Genomic DNA, 17816 nt, shown 5'->3' on the forward strand with positions numbered 1-17816 from the left:
CAGCAGGGTTCGGATTCCCGTCTGGTATCAAGGCCCCTCCTCCCAAGTGCTCGAGAAGGATTCGGTAGATGGGGAAGCTGTGCGGGGGAAAAGGGGGATGAGCACGGATGGGATCCGGGCTGGATTGACTCGACGAAGCTCCAAAGTTTGCGAGATTTGGTCCATCTAGTTTCCCCAAGGGGTTTAGCGGCAGTTAAAATGACCCGGTCTACTGTTTTGTGTGACAGCTGTAACTGGTATCCGGGATCAAACCTTGTTTTGCAGATCAGAGAACGCGTCGGAAGCCCATCCGGTGGGCGGTCATAATCCGCCTTGAACCCAATGGCTGCAAAATTTCGAGTAGACAAACAACCGACCCCGATAAAGAGTAAGCTCTTCACGACAAGTCAACAATGGACCCTGCAACGAATGAGACATGGGCTGAAGTCCAGATGACGCCTAACCCTTTGACAACTATGAGCACTGCCGTCGCACTGGTAGCTTGCTCGATCATAGCTCTCATTTTGGGCATCCGGCTAGCCCGGTCACCGCAACCAGCGAGTGAACCCTTAGAAATCACACAAGTACAACTTGGCCTCCCAGTGTGCAAAATAGCCGATTTGAATGATTCTGATTAAAGTTTCATAGCTATACATCTATCCTATCAAAGGGCTAGGAGGATGCGCTGTGCAACGAGCACATTTGGGCAAGTACGGCTTAGTCGGAGATAGGACGTTTTCCCTGCAAAAGGTCATTCGGGATAAGACCGACCCATCCAAGAAGACATATGAGACCATGTTCATCGGCTACTATCTCTATATGGCACTATTCCGGGCTTCAATTGAGCATGATGGAAGGCAAGAAAACGCGACCGATGGAGAAGTCATAGTAAAATGGCACGGCCGGGGAACGGAGCATGGCAAATCTATCAACGAAGCGAACATCACCACCACTGACGAAATCCGATTCGCCCTATCGCCAAGTACAGAGGGGCTAGAAGTGATCGACACAAGCCTTCACGTGAGTCAGGCCAAAGCCTACGACATGGGCGACGAACTTGCGACGTGGTTCTCGGAGCGCCTCGGTGTTGAGGCGAGACTCGCCTATATTGGTGACGGCTCGCGACCTGTCCTGGGGTCTTTGGCACCAAACAGCAAAGCAGGTCTGCAAAAGGCTAGACTCGCCAGACGTCTCAGGTCATTTGTCCCATTTGCCCGGTTTCCCGAGGAGCGTCTTGTCTTCAACGACCTTGCACACTACCTCGTCGTCACTGAAGAGTCCACCGCGGAGGTTTCTTCTCGCCTAGAAGGCGACTTGACGATGGACGTTCGAAAGTTCCGCCCGAACCTTGTCGTGAAAGGCGCAAGCGGTCCCTTTGCAGAGGACTTTTGGGGCGAGTTGACGTTCGACGGCGGTGTCCAGATGCCTGTGACGGCCAATTGTTATCGTTGCCAGAGCATTACTGTTGACTATGAAACTGGCAAGACTGCGAGTGACGATCGTGGATTGGTGTGGAAGAAGCTGAATAAAGATCGCCGAGTTGACAAGGGCGCCAAGTATAGTCCTGTCTTTGGACGTTATGGGTACTGCTTTGGATCAGCTGTTGGAGAGATACTAAGCGTGGGACAGAAAGCGCGAATCTCCCGCGTTAATTCGGACAGAACGACTTTCGGTAAGCTTTCAACCTTACTTCACTGGTAATGATCGAGTCCTTTGCTAATGAGGCTTTCTAGATTGGCCGCATCTCACAACGTTCGGCATCAACCAGAAGAAAAACTAGATCGAGGAATTAATACTTGCTTGGAAGATTTCTGGAAACACAACGGCTTCTACCAGGTTAGAAGATTATTATAGAAACCGGCATAGAACACAAAATCAACCAAAGTCATACCTCCGACGAGAGGGAAGCACTTTGGTTTCCGTGGACGCCCTATCAAGTCAGTGGGCGAATTGGATAGTCGGGTAGATCTTATTTATTACGGGGGCGCGAAAGTCTCCGAAAACTAGAATGCTAATCAAAAGCAGCCTTTCGCCCGGATCGGAGCCCTTAGGCCTCCCGGAGGAGGATGTTCCTAAAGGATAACGTTGAATCGTGATCGTGACCCGGGTCAGTGGCATGGGGGAGCTGACTACCCGCTCCGCTAAGGTGTGCCGGCGCTAACCTCCGCAAACTCCATATCCCACCCAGTTCGTCCGAGTGTTGGACCGGCCGGCTCAGCACCTGACATAATCCACCATGGTTAAGACTGAGGAGAACCGTAGTGCTGAACGAGTGGCCAACCAACTCACGGCCCGAGTGACATGTCTCGAGTATTGCCCAGGTGGCGATTGAACACAGCCTTAGTGGTCCATGCCGAGACAAAATTCTCAAAATTCTTCCAAAGGTCTTCAGGATCCAAGCTGACATGGCCTATGGCGCATATTTCTAATGTCAAGTGAATTCGGCCCGGGTGTTATGCAACGTTGTCACTCCGCCGAACCGATGTGCAGTTCACATCGAATCATCAGTGAGCATGGATACGAGAAGCTGTACTGCAATTTTTTAACAGATGAACTAGGACTAGCCAAGTCCGCATGAATTCCGCAAGTAACTCCACTAGGAACACCTCTTTCCAGTGACGAAGCAGCCAGCGCTCAAAGTCTTGTTTGACACACAAGTGAACAGAGGCGCAGATGACATGGCTTACTGCATAGCAAGAATTGAAAGTGGGGAGATCTGAATGTGTGTAGATCAGTGTTGTGCAAAACTCGTCCAATTTTTGGGAGAGTGTAGAATGGACGAAAGCATTCTTTCCCACCAAGTGCGAAGTACAGCGCCGTTACACCGTCCCTAGACAGCATGTTTGCTGGCTCTGTATGAATTATTCATCCATGTCATTGTATCTATACTCTTGAATCGGAATAATGCTTATTGCCATATCAGTGAATGAGAAATACCCTGGCGATCAACATTACGCTTGCGGACTTGGCGGTCGGTCTACAGCTCGGACGTTTGAGATACCCCGGATCCATACTTTGCGGTCCGCCATGCTCGAACGAAGATGACAAACCTACTTATGCATCGGTGATATCACCGTCTGAAATTTAAAACCGCTCGTACTCGCGAACATTGTTCGAACGTACTATTTATGAAGACTGTCGGACCCTACAGTCTAGGTACAGGTAGTAAACCCAACGATCTCTTCCAACATCATTCACGTCCCATATAAGCCATCCACCAACGATCAAACTCATCCCATCAGAACACATCGTCAACAAGTCTGAAATGTCTAGCACAACTTCTCCAGCTGAGCCGTGGTCCTTGAAGGGCAAAACTGCCATCGTCACCGGAGGCTCCCGCGGAATCGGCAGTGGAATTGCCGTACACTTTGCCCGCAAGGGCGTGGAAAACCTCGCCATCACGTACGTGGCAAACAAGGCCGCTGCCGATAATACTCTCGCACAATGTCGCGAATTGGGTGTCAGAAATGCTGTTGCAATCAAAGCGGATTCAACCGATCCCACAATCGCTCCAAAGATCATTAAGGATGCCTTGAACGGACTGAAAGTTACGACTATTGATATTCTGGTCAACAATGCGATTCTCGCTGATATTACCCACACCTCAGACGTCAAGACGCTGCAGGCCAAGGACTTCAACGACATCATGGTCGCAAACGTCTACACCCCGGTCAGCCTGACAACGGCTTTCATGGAGCATGCGCCCAAGTACGGTGGTCGCGTCATCAACATCTCCAGTATTGCCGGTAGAGTAGGCAATCCGAGCCCGATTATGACGTACGGAGCCACGAAAGCCGCGCTCGATAGCTTCACGAGGTCTTTTGCAGACACCTTTGCCGCAGAGAAGGGAATGACTTTCAACAGCGTGGCGGTTGGGCCCACGGAGACCGATGCGCTCGCTAAGGCGAGGGAACTGCATGCGGAGTTCATCGACAAGCAGATCGAGTACATGACTGTTGGTCCACGTCTTGGGAACACTGATGATATCGCCTATATCGTGGGATTTCTTGCGAGTGAAGAGGGACGTTGGGTCAACGGAGCTGCTGTCAGCGCAAACGGTGGACATCGTCAAACCCTTGCTCATTTTGGCTGATTTTATGGCTCAACATATTGGATCACCTATATGGACGTTTTCAGATAGAGTACATGAATCAACCACGGTAACTTACGAACAATACTCACTTGACCTCCACACCTCCTCCCATGTCCCATCATACTCGCCACGTTCATAACATTCCATCGTTCTCTGTCAGTCAGATATCATGATTCTGCCATCAGTTCAATCATGGAAGGGGTCGCCGCGACCGACAATCTGACGGCAACAGCCATTCATAAATTGAAGTATTACAAGAAGCCACAAGGCTGTTCAAGTCGTAGCTCATGTCTTCATGCCCGACTTGCGGAATACTGCGTAACGTATTCATGAGAAAGACGAGTCCTCACACTATTACAGTGGCACAGTGGTTAATCACATGCAATTGGAAGGCTAACCTACATGCCCCTCAGCGCTATTTCCACTCCGCAATGTACCTAGCTTATTTTAGCTCACTCCACCTTCGCATCGTGCAGCGCACCAAATACGGCGACTTCCGGGCTGCTCCGGCTCCCGACATCCGAAACGGCAGCCCGGGTATCCGGGTAGCTCTCCGTATACCTCTCAGCTCTCGTTTGAGGAGTTCACTCCATATTTCGATTTCGATAGTTTCTCTATTCATCATTTTTGAGATCGTTTATTATACTGGTTGTTGGTGTTGAACATGGTGTCTCACGACAACGAGTTGATTTCATCCAACATGCAACCGCCTCCAAGAAAGCTTGTCAACGTTGATCAGATCATCGAAAATGCCACACTCGCAGAGAAGGTCTCGCTACTTGCCGGTGAGAATCCCCCAAGAAAGGAAAATCATCAAGCTGAGTCCCTAGTACTGACAGCTTATGGGTAAAGGCTCCGACTTTTGGCACTCCACCCCTCTTCCCCAGCACAACGTCCCGGCCATCAAATGCACCGATGGACCCAATGGCGTCAGAGGCTCACGATTCTTCAACCCAGTGCCCGCGCTTTGCATCCCTTGTGGGAGCGGCCTGGGAGCAACATGGAACCCTGAGTTGATCGAGCAAGCTGGCCAGCTGCTTTCCAAAGAATGCGACGCCAAAGGTGCCCATGTCTGGCTCGGCCCAACGGTCAATATCATTCGCTCCCCGCTGAATGGTCGTGGGTTCGAGTCCTTCTCTGAGGACCCGCACTTGAGTGGAATGCTTGCAGCTGCTATCATCAGGGGGGTTCAATCCCGAGGGACTCTGGCAGCTCTGAAGCACTTTGTGGCTAATGATCAAGAGACCGAAAAGATGTCTCTCGACGTGCGCATGTCTGACAGAGCACTGCGAGAAGTCTATCTCTTACCTTTCCAAATCGCTTTGAGAGATAGCAACCCCAGAGTAGTGATGTCTTCTTACAACAAAATTGGCGGCCTACATGTTTCTGAGAACCCCATGATTCTTCAAGACATCCTGCGGAAAGAGTGGGGGTTTGATGGTCTCATTATGAGTGACTGGCAGGTCTCATGCTCCATTCGTTCAACAGTGTATCGGCTAACACGTGCAGGTACGGCACCTACTCTTGTGAGGGAGCGCTCAACGCTGGCGTTGACATTGAGATGCCCGGCCCTAGTCGTTACAGAGAGAAAGAAGCCCTTGCCGCAGTCTTCTCCGGCAAAGTACACCAACACACCATAGACGAGCGAGCGCGAAAAGTTTTACAGTTTGTCAATGACGCGGCTTCAGCTCGCGTCGAGAAGGAAGAGAGTATGCGGGATGTTCTTGAAGACAGGGCCCTGAATCGCCGTTTGGCAGCCGAGAGTATCGTGCTGTTGAAGAATTCTGCCAATCTATTGCCAATATCAACCGAAGACTGCAGTGAAGTGGCCATCATCGGGCCAAATGCTGAGCTCGCAGCTGCCTGTGGAGGAGGCAGCGCGAGTCTTCGACCATACTACACCAGTTCCGTACTCAAGGGCATACGGGACTCACTGCCTCCTACAGCTGAAGTACACCATGAGCCGGGTGTGTATGGATATATCTTGTTACCGCCTTTCACAGAAGACAACGTGTGCAATGATGAAGGTCAGCGAGGTGTGACGATCGAATTCTTCAACGAGCCGCATATCATCAAACAGCGAATGGCGTTTGATCGTGTTACGATACCGGACACCACCTATCAACTGATGGACTACGAGCATCCCCAGAAGGGAGAAACTTTCTTCATGTCTATGCGTGCGAATTTCGTTCCAGAACACACCGGCACGTACGAATTCGGTTTGGCGACTTACGGCATTGGTGACCTATTCATCAATGATGAGCTCGTCATTGACAACTCGACAGAACAGACACCGGGAGGCATGTTCTTCGGCAAGGGCTCAGCCGAAAGGCGAGCAACGTATGAGATGACAGCTGGGAAGCGGTACCACCTTCGCGTTGAGGCCGGCAGTGCTGCAACATCAAAGGTGAAGGGTGGATCACTGTTAGCGATCCCAGGTGGCGCGTGCCGGTTAGGTGGTTGCCGTAAAATTGATCCTGAAGAGGGCATCCAGAGAGCCGTCGAGCTAGCGAAGAGATGCAAGTACACTTTTGTGGTTGCCGGACTAAACGTAAGAAACTCTCAACGACTGTTGCATCCCAGAAAGCTGACGATAGTTACTCTAGGCGGACTTGGAAAAGGAGGGCAAAGATAGAGACACGATGAACATGCCGCCACAAGTAGATAACCTTATCGCAGCGGTTCTAGATGCGCAACCGAACACTATCGTGATTACTCAAGCCGGAAATCCAATCAGCCTACCTTGGAGGCATAGCGCCAGGACGATGGTCCACAGCTGGTACGGCGGCAATGAGGCGGGCAACGCCGTAGCGGACGTTATATTTGGACGCATCAACCCCAGCGGCAAATTGCCTATGACCTTCCCTGCTCGGCTAGAAGACAATCCTGCGTACCTTGCATTCGGCAGCGACAATGGCAAGGTCTACTACTCTGAAGACATCTTTGTTGGGTACCGCTGGTACGAAGCGAGAAAGATGGAGGTTGCATTCCCATTTGGGTAAGTTGACTTGCTTGTACTTTTGCAGAAGCCTGCAAGCTGACGTTCTCCCAGCCATGGTCTGAGTTACACTACCTTCCAAATCTCGGAGATGCAGGTATCGTCCTCCAGAGTTCACATCAGCATAGAAAATACCGGGCGGATGGCAGGCGCAGAAGTTGTTCGCCTGTACATCAACTACTCGACTACATCTCCCAAGTCAAGATTTTCGCGTCCCGTTCGCTCGCTTATGGGATTCGAGAAAGTCTTCTTGCAGCCAGGGGAGAGAAGAAGAGTCTCAATTCCTATCGATAGATATAGCACCGCTGTCTGGGATGAGAAGAGGAACAGTTGGTGTTGTGAAAGAGGCCGATATACTGCTTCAATCGTTGCAGGAGGCGCGATCTTAGATGGCTCCTTTGAGCTTGAGAAGGACGTGTTCTGGACTGGCCTTTGAGTAAAGGCCCCCATATGCGTGGTCGGGCTTGACCAGATGTTACATGTACATATACCTACGCACTAAGTATTTGTTCTATATAGAGACTTCAGACAAAGACCTTGCGTAATGCCTCGAAGCTTAGGGCTTGAGGATCTCATCGACAGCTCCATGAAGCCTGCTACAAAGTCATTGAAAACCGTTGCAAGATGACAATAGTGCCAAGAGCGTTGTGAATTTGGGGTTCCAGATCTCGAGATCGGTGCTACCAACGATCAAAAGCAACCAGAATCAGCCATATTCCAGTCGTTTTGGAGTGGCATGAAGGTATCTAGAAATAAGTCTGGCTGACATTCCCCGTAACTCGGCTCAAATCCCAGAGTCATTGATACATCGTATGGTGCCGCACTTGTACCGAAGCCAGCTTCTGAAAAGCCAAAGCCATTGGCTGTCAAATCTTGAGGCATCGGCATGTATGGCTGCGGGCCATGCTCCTTTGACATATCGGTCATCAGGAACTGCTGAGGTGTGACGCCATCTGCGCCCACCCCTATTGCCGGCGCATTTGACTGGTACTCATCCCTGTCCTCTTCACCGTCTTGTTGGAATTTCAGTTTCCGAATCTCATCTGTGACGCTGTATTTTGAATAGACCTCCGTTACCGACCCTTGCGTACCTCTCTCCACACCAGGTTGTTGAGCCCCGGTCGCCTCGTTGTCGGATCCTGGCTGTTCGGCCTCCCAATTGGATCTGAGCGGGCTGGAGTCCCCAGAGTCACGCTCCACATCGTGTATGAGATCTGCAATTCCACCTCGCAAAAGCTTGGTGGTGGGGTATATCTCAGCTGGCGTCTCCAGAATATCTGAGCACGCCTTCAGTTTAGATATCAAGACATCCTTGGGCAAGTTGGCGAACTGGCTTGATCCAAGCCGTGATATGACACGGGCAGAGTGGAAAGTACACATCACCAAGGCCGGATCTGTGATAAAAATGTCTCTCCCCATTTCATTCACTGTTGCCATGATATTCGCAACAGCAAGCGCATGCTGGAGACACTTGTCTCTGCAGAAAGAGACCAAGTCCTGAGGCAGAGTTTGCAACTCTTCCACGGGGAGACCTTCCCGAAAGCCCGGTATTGTAAACCTGTACATATCGCATTGGCACTGATGCCACCATGTATGGAACATGACGAAAGGGGTGCGTTGTGGGGTGTAGGCTCGGAGAAAGAGGTTCTTTTTGTCGAATGCAAATTGCGGCGGTAGCGAACGGCGCAGCGCATCGAGTTCGTCCACAAGTCCTTTGAGGAGCGAAACACATTCAACTAAGGGCTTCCGATGATGTGTGATTGTGTGCGATAACCTAGATATACTGGTTAGCTTGGGGCCGACAGACCGTCAAGGCAGCAATAAAATCTTGATACTGTACCTTTGTATTCGATCTCGAATGTCGAGGACTCGGATATTGTATGCCATCAGACCTAGCTCCAGAGAACATTGATTTTCCGGGGGCTTCAGAGGTTCTGTCATTACAGGAATATCCAGAGTAAAAGATCGCTCGTGGCAGGGAAGTTGGAGGTGTATTGTTTCCTTCGGACACCCGGTGAATTCTGTTCTTCCGCTGGAGTAAAGCGTCTCCATGGTGTAGATCCCCCACATGAGACGCCGGCGACGCTCTTGAGTAAGGAAGCTTAGGCGGCCATCTTCATAGTTGAGTCGCATCATGAATGCTAGTCTTGCTGCGAGGCAAGCAGATACTAGCATTTTACTAAATCGACGAGCGATGATGTGGTCCAGTGTAGTGAGCATAAGTGCCTCGATATCCGACATGGAAGGCTCACTGAGCCGCATAAAGAGCTGCATCTCCGACTCTTGGATCCATCTAGTCGCTTGTTGCAGACGGTTACTGTCCCCTGATGCAATATAGCGCGTTGTCAGACCACACATTGCCTTCAGAAGGCGCGGGTTGTATGTGTCCTGTGCCCAGCTTTGACAGAAGGTTGCCTTGTGGATGAAGCCATAGCAGGGTATTGGATAGACAAAGTCGAAGAAAGCATCGATGTGTTGCTTGATGATTGTCTTGTTCGAGTTCAACTCACTACATAACAGAACATATTTCAGTAAACTTCAGCACACAGGGAATTGCCAAGTAGACTTGCAAGGGACTCAACTTACAACCCAAGTGACGAGGCTGGGGAATGCGCAACGGAGGAATCTCGATTCATAGATGAAGTTCTATTTTCCATGCTGTTTTCCGAACCACCACGCACTGTAGCAGGTGGTTGGTGTCGGAGATCCGAATTTGGGTTTCTGGTTGATGAAGACTTAGACACATCTGGGTACTGGCAGTCCACACCCCGATGAGAGCATCGCCGACATGAGGGCTGCGTGCCACAGCACTTTGTCTTCTTGTCACGACATTGTATGCAAGCAGTACGCACGCGACGCTTCTCCAGCCTCAGATGGCTTGGGTCACTGCTGCTAGGAGTGGAAGAATTTGCAGCATCCGGCAACTGATCAGGTGCTGCAAAGGAGCAATGAAACTTGAGCCGACGACAATTTTCGCAACCTCCAGGTGCGCCGTCACATCGGACCTATCGGCTACGGGTTAGGGGACCCTCTTCCCGAAGGACCGCGGCAGGGAGACTCCGGGTGCAAGTTGACCGCGACTTACCTTGCGGTTCCGGCACTGGAAACATATCTGCAACCCTTTTCGGGGCCGACCCGAAGCGCGATATGGATTAGGCGTCTCCATGTTCGAGTCTTACCCGCAGTATTTTCTGATCAAAAGAGTGAAGATGCATAAGGTCGGGGGACGGGGTGGGAAGTCGGGGGAAGAAGAGATGACATGTCTTCCGCCCGAGTTCCGCGTTGATTTTGTCTTTCTCGCATCCGCCCGAGTTCCGGGCCCCGGGGGCCACCCTAGTTGGACGCCAAAATCCCAAGCGGGCGGTCACCGGGTTCCTCACCCGCAAAAGATTTTCGTTCTGGACTCTCTGCTGGTACGCTGGGTCGCTCCGTCGCAGCGTGGCTTTCTCCATTCCTCCACTCACCTCCAGGAATTCGTCCCTAGCGCCGTGAACGGCTTGCTTCCCCAGTGGGTTCCCCAAGTTGGGGAAACCTCCTCGGCCATGTGTTGGTTCGTCTCGTGCGTCTGATCGGACGACTCTATTGCCAGTGAAAGGGGTGATTAGCTCAGATCAACGGGGAGTCCTGGCTCCACTTGACAGGGAACGACGTAGTAACGTAATAACCACGAGGCGTAGAGTTTGATTCCTTCAACGCGTCTGAATACATAAAGACCGGGCAAAGAATGCATCGCCAATTTCAGCCCGAGCACCCTGTCACCTGAGGCAAGGAGCTGAGGTTATTCGAACAGTCGCACAAAGATCTACGAGGTCTCACTTTCGCGATGGCGCCCAACCGAATCCTCAAACATTTCAACGGCACCCTGGCTGCGGCCTTTACCGTAATTGCCGTCTCGACCTTCAACTATGGCTTCGATAACGCCGGCTACTCAACAACACAGGCGATGGACGCGTTCCAGCGCCAGTTTGGCGACCAGAACCCCACAACTGGCAAGTGGAAGCTTCCCACCGGCTGGCTCGCCTTGTTCAACAGTCTCAACTACATCGGCTTCGCGGCCGGGGTCATCATCGGTAGCCTCGTCAGTGCTCGCTGGGGTCGCCGGTGGTGCATGTTTGGAATGAGTGCGTGGGCCGTTATTCCTGCAACAATCGCGATTACTTCAAGTACCCGAGAGCAGATCATGGCTGCACGCATTCTGAACTGTAAGCGGTTTCTCCCTCGTCCTGCATCAGAGTTGCTGACTGGAGCATGCAGACATCTACGTTGGCATGGAACTCGCTGTGGTCCCAGTGTATCAGTCTGAGATTGTCCCCTCGGAGATTCGTGGTTTTGCAGTCGGCTCCTACCAATTCAGTCTCATGGTAAGCTTTTTGTCTCCAGTCAGTGGAGTAGTTAAGGTAACAGGCCTGCTCAACTAACAATTTTTTGTCCAGTTTGGCACTCTGATTGTCAACTCTATCTGCAGAGGAACCAGCACCCTGGATGGCAATGCATCTTGGCGGATTCCGATGGGCTTATTCTATGTCATTCCTGTCATCGTCATGGGCCTGATCTTCTTCATCCCCGAGGTAAGCATATGTCGACCACAACCCCCCATGCGATAGACTGCACCTACTGACTTTCATTCAAGTCACCTCGCTGGTTGTTGACCCAGGACAGAGTCGAAGAAGCCCAAATTTCCTTAAGGAAACTCCGAGCCGGCACTATCCCTGACTCCGAGATCGATGAACAGTTCGCCGCCCTCCAGTACGCTTTGAAACAGGAAGTCGAACAAGGAAACTATATGGAACTCTTCAAGGGTGTCAACTTGAAGAGAACTGGTATCGTGATGGCCATGAACTTTTTCCAGCAAGCGACCGGGCAGGCTTTCGCCTCTACCTACGGTGCAATCTTCATCAAGGACATTGGCACCGTTAACCCCTTTACCATGACCATCATCAACGCCGTCGTGAACCTTTGCATGGTCTTCGTCGGACTCTACCTGAATGATCGTGTGGGACGTCGGTATGTAAATCTGTACCACAGACCGTCTCTGTCGTGCCTTCTGGGCCATAAGTGTACTAATCTCATTAATCCATAGACCTCTCCTCCTGATCGGTGCAGTTTGGCAATTTGCCGCTATTGTAACCATGGGCTCTCTGGGTACAGTGGCCGAACCATCATTCGCCGTCAAGACGAGCATCGTGGCCATGCTAACGATCTTTGCCGCCGGCTACGTCTTTGCATGGGCGCCTCTGAACTACGTCGTTACGACCGAGATTCCGGCCCTCCGACTGCGCGACGCCTCTCAACGAACGGCGTCAATGGTCAACGTCTTGGCCAACTTCCTCGTCAACTTCAGCATCCCATACCTGCTCTACACTCCTGGCGCAGGATTAGGTTCGAAAGTCGGTTTCATCTTTGCGGGAATCCTGGTGCTGGCGCTTGTCTTTACGTGGTTCTGCATCCCTGAATGCAAGGGCAAGTCTCTCGAACAGATCGACCGGATGTTCAACGAAGAGGTCCCGCTGCGCAAATTCGGCAAGTACAAGGCGGAGGACATGTTTCAGGCTACGCCAGAAGACGGCGAAAAGGCCGGGATTGTTGTGACCGCAAGACACACGGAGAAGGCGTAACACGGAAGGAAGTCTGTGGTGGTGCTATATTCGGCGGTCACTAGATGATCTATCTTAATTCCTGAACCAAGAGCAAAACTCAGGGGCAAAAATCTCACGTTGCCAAATCTCAATGTTTCCCAAAGCTGTGCTGTGCCCGCCCCTTCATCAACTGATGAGAGGCTCAGCCCTTATGTAGGGGCTATTCTCTCTTACTAGTCGAGAAATAATTCTGGCCAGAATCCAAATTTGGTAGCAGAATGTGGTTGAATGTGGCCACGGAAAGGCTAGGTTGTTTCATGATGTGGTCTCATTAACCTCTTTGAGAATTGTTTCGATATGTTTATCCTCGAGGGTAACAGCGGAGTTCACTCCAGAGTCCTGTTGGTTCGGTCCACGCGGAGTAACCTGCCCGTTGCGGTCCAGCCCGAGGCGGCCCGGCACGGCGGTAAGAACCCATTTCTATTGACTGCATTCAAAACGTGGTTACATCGGCGTGGCCGGTTCCAGGATCGCGCTCATCTCGTTTCGCGACCACTGTCTTGGGTCTCTTGGGGTAGATAAGCATTCTTTCGTTGACGAACTAGATTGGGTCGTTCCTTGCCTCCTGAAAGGCCCCTGGTCCAACCTGCTACCAACAATATGGTGCTATTCGACTTCAAACAACCCCTGCATTCAGAATCGGCCGCTACATCTCAATTGAGTTGGTGATTCAATCAACGTCCACTTCGATTGCTCACCATTGCTTCACAATGCCAAGATCACAGCCTTCACACCACGTACCTGCGATGAATCTGCCTCGTCGGGTCAGCTCCCCTGGCGCAGAATTCCAAGTGTTATTGATGAAACCTTATCCCTATGCCAACTAACAATGGCAGTCACAGGGAAATGGGCATTGAAATTCTCTTCCTCTTTCTGAGTATAAAGATGTCTTAACTCGTCTTAAGTCTCGTTCCCGTGTTTTGTATTGATGAACACACACAGCAAGTCTTCACAGCACACCGAAATCGTCATATCTCTTTCTTATCTTTCCCTCTCATCAACCCGCAATTTATCACTCCCTTTAACTTTACAATAACTATTCGATTGAGAATGGCTCAACCAACAACCCTCTCAATCCCGTCTAGCTTGTTCGAGTTCGAACGCAAGTCGCCAGGTTTGCCCATATCTCCAGTCGGTACCTACCCCGAGTCACAGGGTACCGAGTCGCAGGTCGACTATGCCGCCGGCTCTGGAGCCACCTCTCCATGCTACGACAACGGTCACTATCAAGACAAATCTGATTTAATACCCGAAAATCCATTCGACAGTGAGAGCAGCAGGGTTCTATTCGATGCCATTGACAAGCTTCAATCTTGTGGAATCAGCCAAGAGCTGGCCATTCCTCAGGTAAGATTAGCATATCTCCTAGCACCTTATCAAAATTTGCAAGTTGATCCATATCTCAGCTTGTCATTGTCGGTGGTCAATCCACAGGGAAGTCGTCATTACTCCAGAGCTTGACCGATATTCCCTTTCCAGTCGGTTCAGGCTGCTGCACTCGCTTCGCGACAAGGATCGTGTCTCGGAGAACCGCGCCTGGAAGTCGTAGCTCCGTCAAGGTGACAATAGTAGAACCTGATGTTACTGACAAATTTGGCTATCCACCGGATGATACGTACAAAGAATTTCCGCCTTATGTAACTGATCATCTGGGCGTCGAAGAGTTTACGCAGCTGATGGAAAGTGTAAGCCCTGTCCAACCCTTCATGTTCCTTACACAGCGCCATCTCTTACAGACACTGCAGATCACCACCAATTACATGGGAATCAAGAGAGGCAAAGGACATTCGACGAAAAACTTTGCCTCTCAAGTACTTCGGATAGAACTGTCAGGTCCTTCCCGATCACATTTCAGCATTCTTGACGTACCTGGCATCTTCTCTTACGCTCATGATGTCAACGAGGCCGAAGAGCATGGTGTGAGACAGATGGTCGAGGAGTACATGAGACAAACAGCGAACATTGTCATGTCAGTTGAACCTCGCGGTTTGGCCATTCGTAAAGCTGATGAGTAGCAGTTGCGTGGCCGCCGCTACGGCTGATTTGTCTACGCAAGAGATCTTCAAGATGGCCGCCAATTTTGTCGACAAAAGTCGTCTTGTTGGAGTCTTCACTAAGTGTGACAGGTTGGAGAATCCAAACGAGGTCAGCTGCGACTGAGACTTCATGTTGCTAGATGTCTGCTAATCCTCGTCAGGTCATTGACATCGCAAGTGGATATGGCAAAGACTCTACAAGATCTATTAAGGATGGCTGGTTTGTAGTGAGAAATCGATCCGATGCCGACGATGAAGAGTTTGACTTCAAAGAAGCTGAACGCAAACTCTTCAGTCGCTCGCCTTGGGACAGGATCCCGGAGAATCGACGAGGCTCCGTACAGCTTCAGAAATATCTCGGCAATCTTCTCTGCGCTCAAATTCGAGGAAACTTTCCCGCGATTCAAGAGTCAGTCCGGAAGTTGCTCTCAGACGCCAAGGACAGCAGGAAGAGCCTCGGAGAGCCTCGCCCAAGCCATAGTCTCCGTCAGCAATATATCAGGGATGTGGTCGAGAAGTACCACACAGTGGCGACAAAGGCTCTCAAGAGCCCCGGATCGTTGGCCAAGGACAGTCTACGGGTCAGAGGATTAGTTCGTCGCGCAAACGAGAGCTTCACCGCTCAAATGCTTGCACGCGGGCATACGCACGCCTTTGAAGACCATGGAGTTGACCCTTTGACCCAGCTCTCTGACACGATCTCCGTCTTGTCAAATCCACAACCGGCCACAGCTCCGACACCAACCGGGCATGAGCAAGTTACTACGCCACCGACAACACCGCCAAAGAAGCGACATGCACCGCCACCTCAACAACCTACCAAGTCTCAGTCCCATCGCGGCGCGTCGTTCGTAGATGAAATCCGTGAGCAGCTTCACATCTGGCAGACAACAGAACTCCCCGGGATGGTGAACACAGAGGTCATTCAGATCCTCTACAAAACGCAGTCAGAGCAGTGGCAACGGATTGCTGAACAGCACATTGAGAACATTGCGGACGATGTAGAAAGGGCTTCTAATTCGATTCTCGAGGATGTCTGTTCGCCTGACAATTGTTCAAAAATTCTGTGCGAGGAGCTAGCTCGAGCCCTCACCCACTTTCAGCATGAAGCCAAGCAGAAAGCTTTACGAGAGCTCAAAGAGCACTGCCGGCGCGAGAGAGAAACTCACCTCCAGACGACAGACGCAAGGTTTCACGAAAGGCTGCAGGCTCTACGGACTGTTCGACTTCTCAAAGCGATTGGCAACAGCTTTTCTTCGTTCAAAGGTCTGGACCTGAGCAGCTCCAAGGTTCTCTTCCACCAGTTACATCACTCAATCGAGGGCAACATGGTTAACGATGTGCATGACGTTGTTAAAGTTTACTACGAAGTAAGACGAGCCCCTTGCAATGCCACACCTTGAGAAGTTTCTAACACACCGTCTAGCTTTCTCTCGAGGCCTTCATCAGATACATCACCAACGATATTGTCGAAGATTTCGTATCTTTCTCCAAGGGGCCCCTTTTGGGATTGTCCACGGACTGGGTCTTCACGTTGACTGATGAAGAAGTTCACAGGCTCGCTCGCGAGGATGACGAGACAATGGAGAGACGTTCGCACTATGACGGAGTCATTGAGAAGCTGCAAACTGCGCATGAAATAGCCGAGAAGGCTAGAATTCAGACTCGGAATCTTGGGGACATGTGAGCTTACCTCACTGGGTGCTCGAGAGACTCGAAAGCCGTGATCATGGTGTATGATAGAAGTTGGCTTCCAGGTGTTAGGAGATTGATAGTTCAGATCCATCGATTTCTCCCGTTTTCTATACACTTCTCAAGCATACATATCAAGCCTGATTGTCCGTAACAATTTGGTGTATCTCACTTAAAGAACACGAATCAACAGTCTGGGATGGTATTACTAGCGAAGACGCACCTAAAGCAGGAATGGCTTCTCTTGCATAAGTCTAGAACGAACACCCTGTGCGGATCCTGACTCACTTGCCCAGAAGTACGGTCCGTAGATTCGCCAACCGTCGCGAACCCTGTTTCTGGATGGCCCCGAGTCAACGTGGTTCCCCATGGGGTTCGTCACGATCCATGATGAAAAGGCCCAGATAGAGTTTTCCGGTGGCGTGTTACCCGGGCCGGAGAGTCAAGTGAAGAGTTGCGGAAAATCGGCTAGAAATTGGACCCCTGGGAGCCGCAAAGATGCTACCAACAAAAGTAAGTAGTGCATCAGGAACGCAGCCGCTTACGGATACAGGTTGGGAGGCCGAAGCGGCGCATGAGCGGTTGCACATTCCTGTCCGGGATTTCCTCTTGGGGCAAGCCGAGACTGAGACCGTGCAAAGAAACAAAAGAGACTCTTGTCAGGACCCGGTTAGAGATGAGATGGCGTGGTTTATGGTGGTCCAGGCTGTCTAGTTGCGTCGCAATGGTGCCTTTTTTGCATTCCGGGGACAGGGACGGCAAAATCCTGGGGGACATGCGGGGTAAAGTTTACGGAGCAACCATCAAGAGGTAGTGTGTCTGAGGCTCGCGAGGCCGGACAGCACTCCGCCGGTGGCTGACTGATTGATTTGATGGTCGGATTCCTGCAGTCGGCAATACCAGTCTGCTGAACGGGTGAATTTGGATCTTGGCGACTACTGAATCCAAAGTGTAAAGTTTGGTTTTGCCTCCGAGTCAAACCCGGGAGTTGCTGTAAGCGCTACCTTAGCCTGCTGGCAACTCCGGGCAACGTCCGGGAGGCAAACTGGAACCAATGTTGTTCGAGTGGCAATGGACTAACTGACGTCGACGGCAATAGTTAATCCCGAGACACGGCAGTATCAATCAAGAGGCGTTACGAACGTTGGCCACGATCAAAGCAGACGAGACGTAGATTCATGGTATTTGGATAATTGAATCATTTGTTGTGGTATCTATGCTTGAATCTAGATAAACTAGGTAGTGGTATCTCAACAACAGTCGAAGTCCTACAGACTTCATAAGAGAATAGGAATTAATGACATCGGATATCAATCCGTGCCCAATTTGAGAAGGCCGGAAACTGCCCGGCAAAGGACATAATTCGTAGAGATGGGGTATAT

At 50.9% G+C, this 17816-nt stretch overlaps 6 protein-coding genes across 6 annotated transcripts; 5 read left to right on the plus strand and 1 right to left on the minus strand.

Annotated features, from left to right (window-relative positions):
• Positions 1–392: 392 nt before the first annotated feature.
• Positions 393–1759, plus strand: CABS01_02459 (uncharacterized protein; the record flags this gene model as incomplete). The annotated part of the gene is made up of 3 exons (XM_060535837.1): positions 393–476; positions 628–1651; positions 1713–1759. The coding sequence occupies 3 exons, from the start codon at positions 393–395 to the stop codon at positions 1757–1759; spliced, it is 1155 nt and encodes a 384-aa protein (XP_060396142.1).
• A 1485-nt stretch (positions 1760–3244) lies between these two features.
• Positions 3245–4072, plus strand: CABS01_02460 (3-oxoacyl-(acyl-carrier-protein) reductase; the record flags this gene model as incomplete). Its single annotated transcript, XM_060535838.1, has 1 exon — positions 3245–4072. One exon carries the CDS (start codon positions 3245–3247, stop codon positions 4070–4072), a length of 828 nt encoding a protein of 275 aa, XP_060396143.1.
• Positions 4073–4736: 664 nt separating this feature from the next.
• Positions 4737–7506, plus strand: CABS01_02461 (Cel3c; the record flags this gene model as incomplete). The annotated part of the gene is made up of 5 exons (XM_060535839.1): positions 4737–4857; positions 4925–5504; positions 5582–6623; positions 6679–7070; positions 7125–7506. 5 exons carry the CDS (start codon positions 4737–4739, stop codon positions 7504–7506), a joined length of 2517 nt encoding a protein of 838 aa, XP_060396144.1.
• A 254-nt stretch (positions 7507–7760) lies between these two features.
• CABS01_02462 (uncharacterized protein) lies at positions 7761–10236 on the minus strand (the record flags this gene model as incomplete). The annotated part of the gene is made up of 3 exons (XM_060535840.1): positions 7761–8844; positions 8911–9606; positions 10115–10236. The coding sequence occupies 3 exons, from the start codon at positions 10234–10236 to the stop codon at positions 7761–7763; spliced, it is 1902 nt and encodes a 633-aa protein (XP_060396145.1).
• Positions 10237–10893: 657 nt separating this feature from the next.
• On the plus strand, positions 10894–12685 carry CABS01_02463 (sugar transporter; the record flags this gene model as incomplete). Its single annotated transcript, XM_060535841.1, has 5 exons — positions 10894–11272; positions 11325–11431; positions 11504–11638; positions 11701–12074; positions 12151–12685. The coding sequence occupies 5 exons, from the start codon at positions 10894–10896 to the stop codon at positions 12683–12685; spliced, it is 1530 nt and encodes a 509-aa protein (XP_060396146.1).
• Positions 12686–13756: 1071 nt separating this feature from the next.
• On the plus strand, positions 13757–16429 carry CABS01_02464 (vacuolar sorting protein VPS1; the record flags this gene model as incomplete). The annotated part of the gene is made up of 5 exons (XM_060535842.1): positions 13757–14053; positions 14113–14675; positions 14725–14851; positions 14904–16112; positions 16169–16429. The coding sequence occupies 5 exons, from the start codon at positions 13757–13759 to the stop codon at positions 16427–16429; spliced, it is 2457 nt and encodes an 818-aa protein (XP_060396147.1).
• Positions 16430–17816: the final 1387 nt, after the last annotated feature.

This window comes from Colletotrichum abscissum (assembly GCF_030869225.1).
Source record: "Colletotrichum abscissum strain IMI 504890 chromosome Unknown Scaffold_4.1, whole genome shotgun sequence".
NCBI classification, from domain to species: domain Eukaryota; kingdom Fungi; phylum Ascomycota; class Sordariomycetes; order Glomerellales; family Glomerellaceae; genus Colletotrichum; species Colletotrichum abscissum.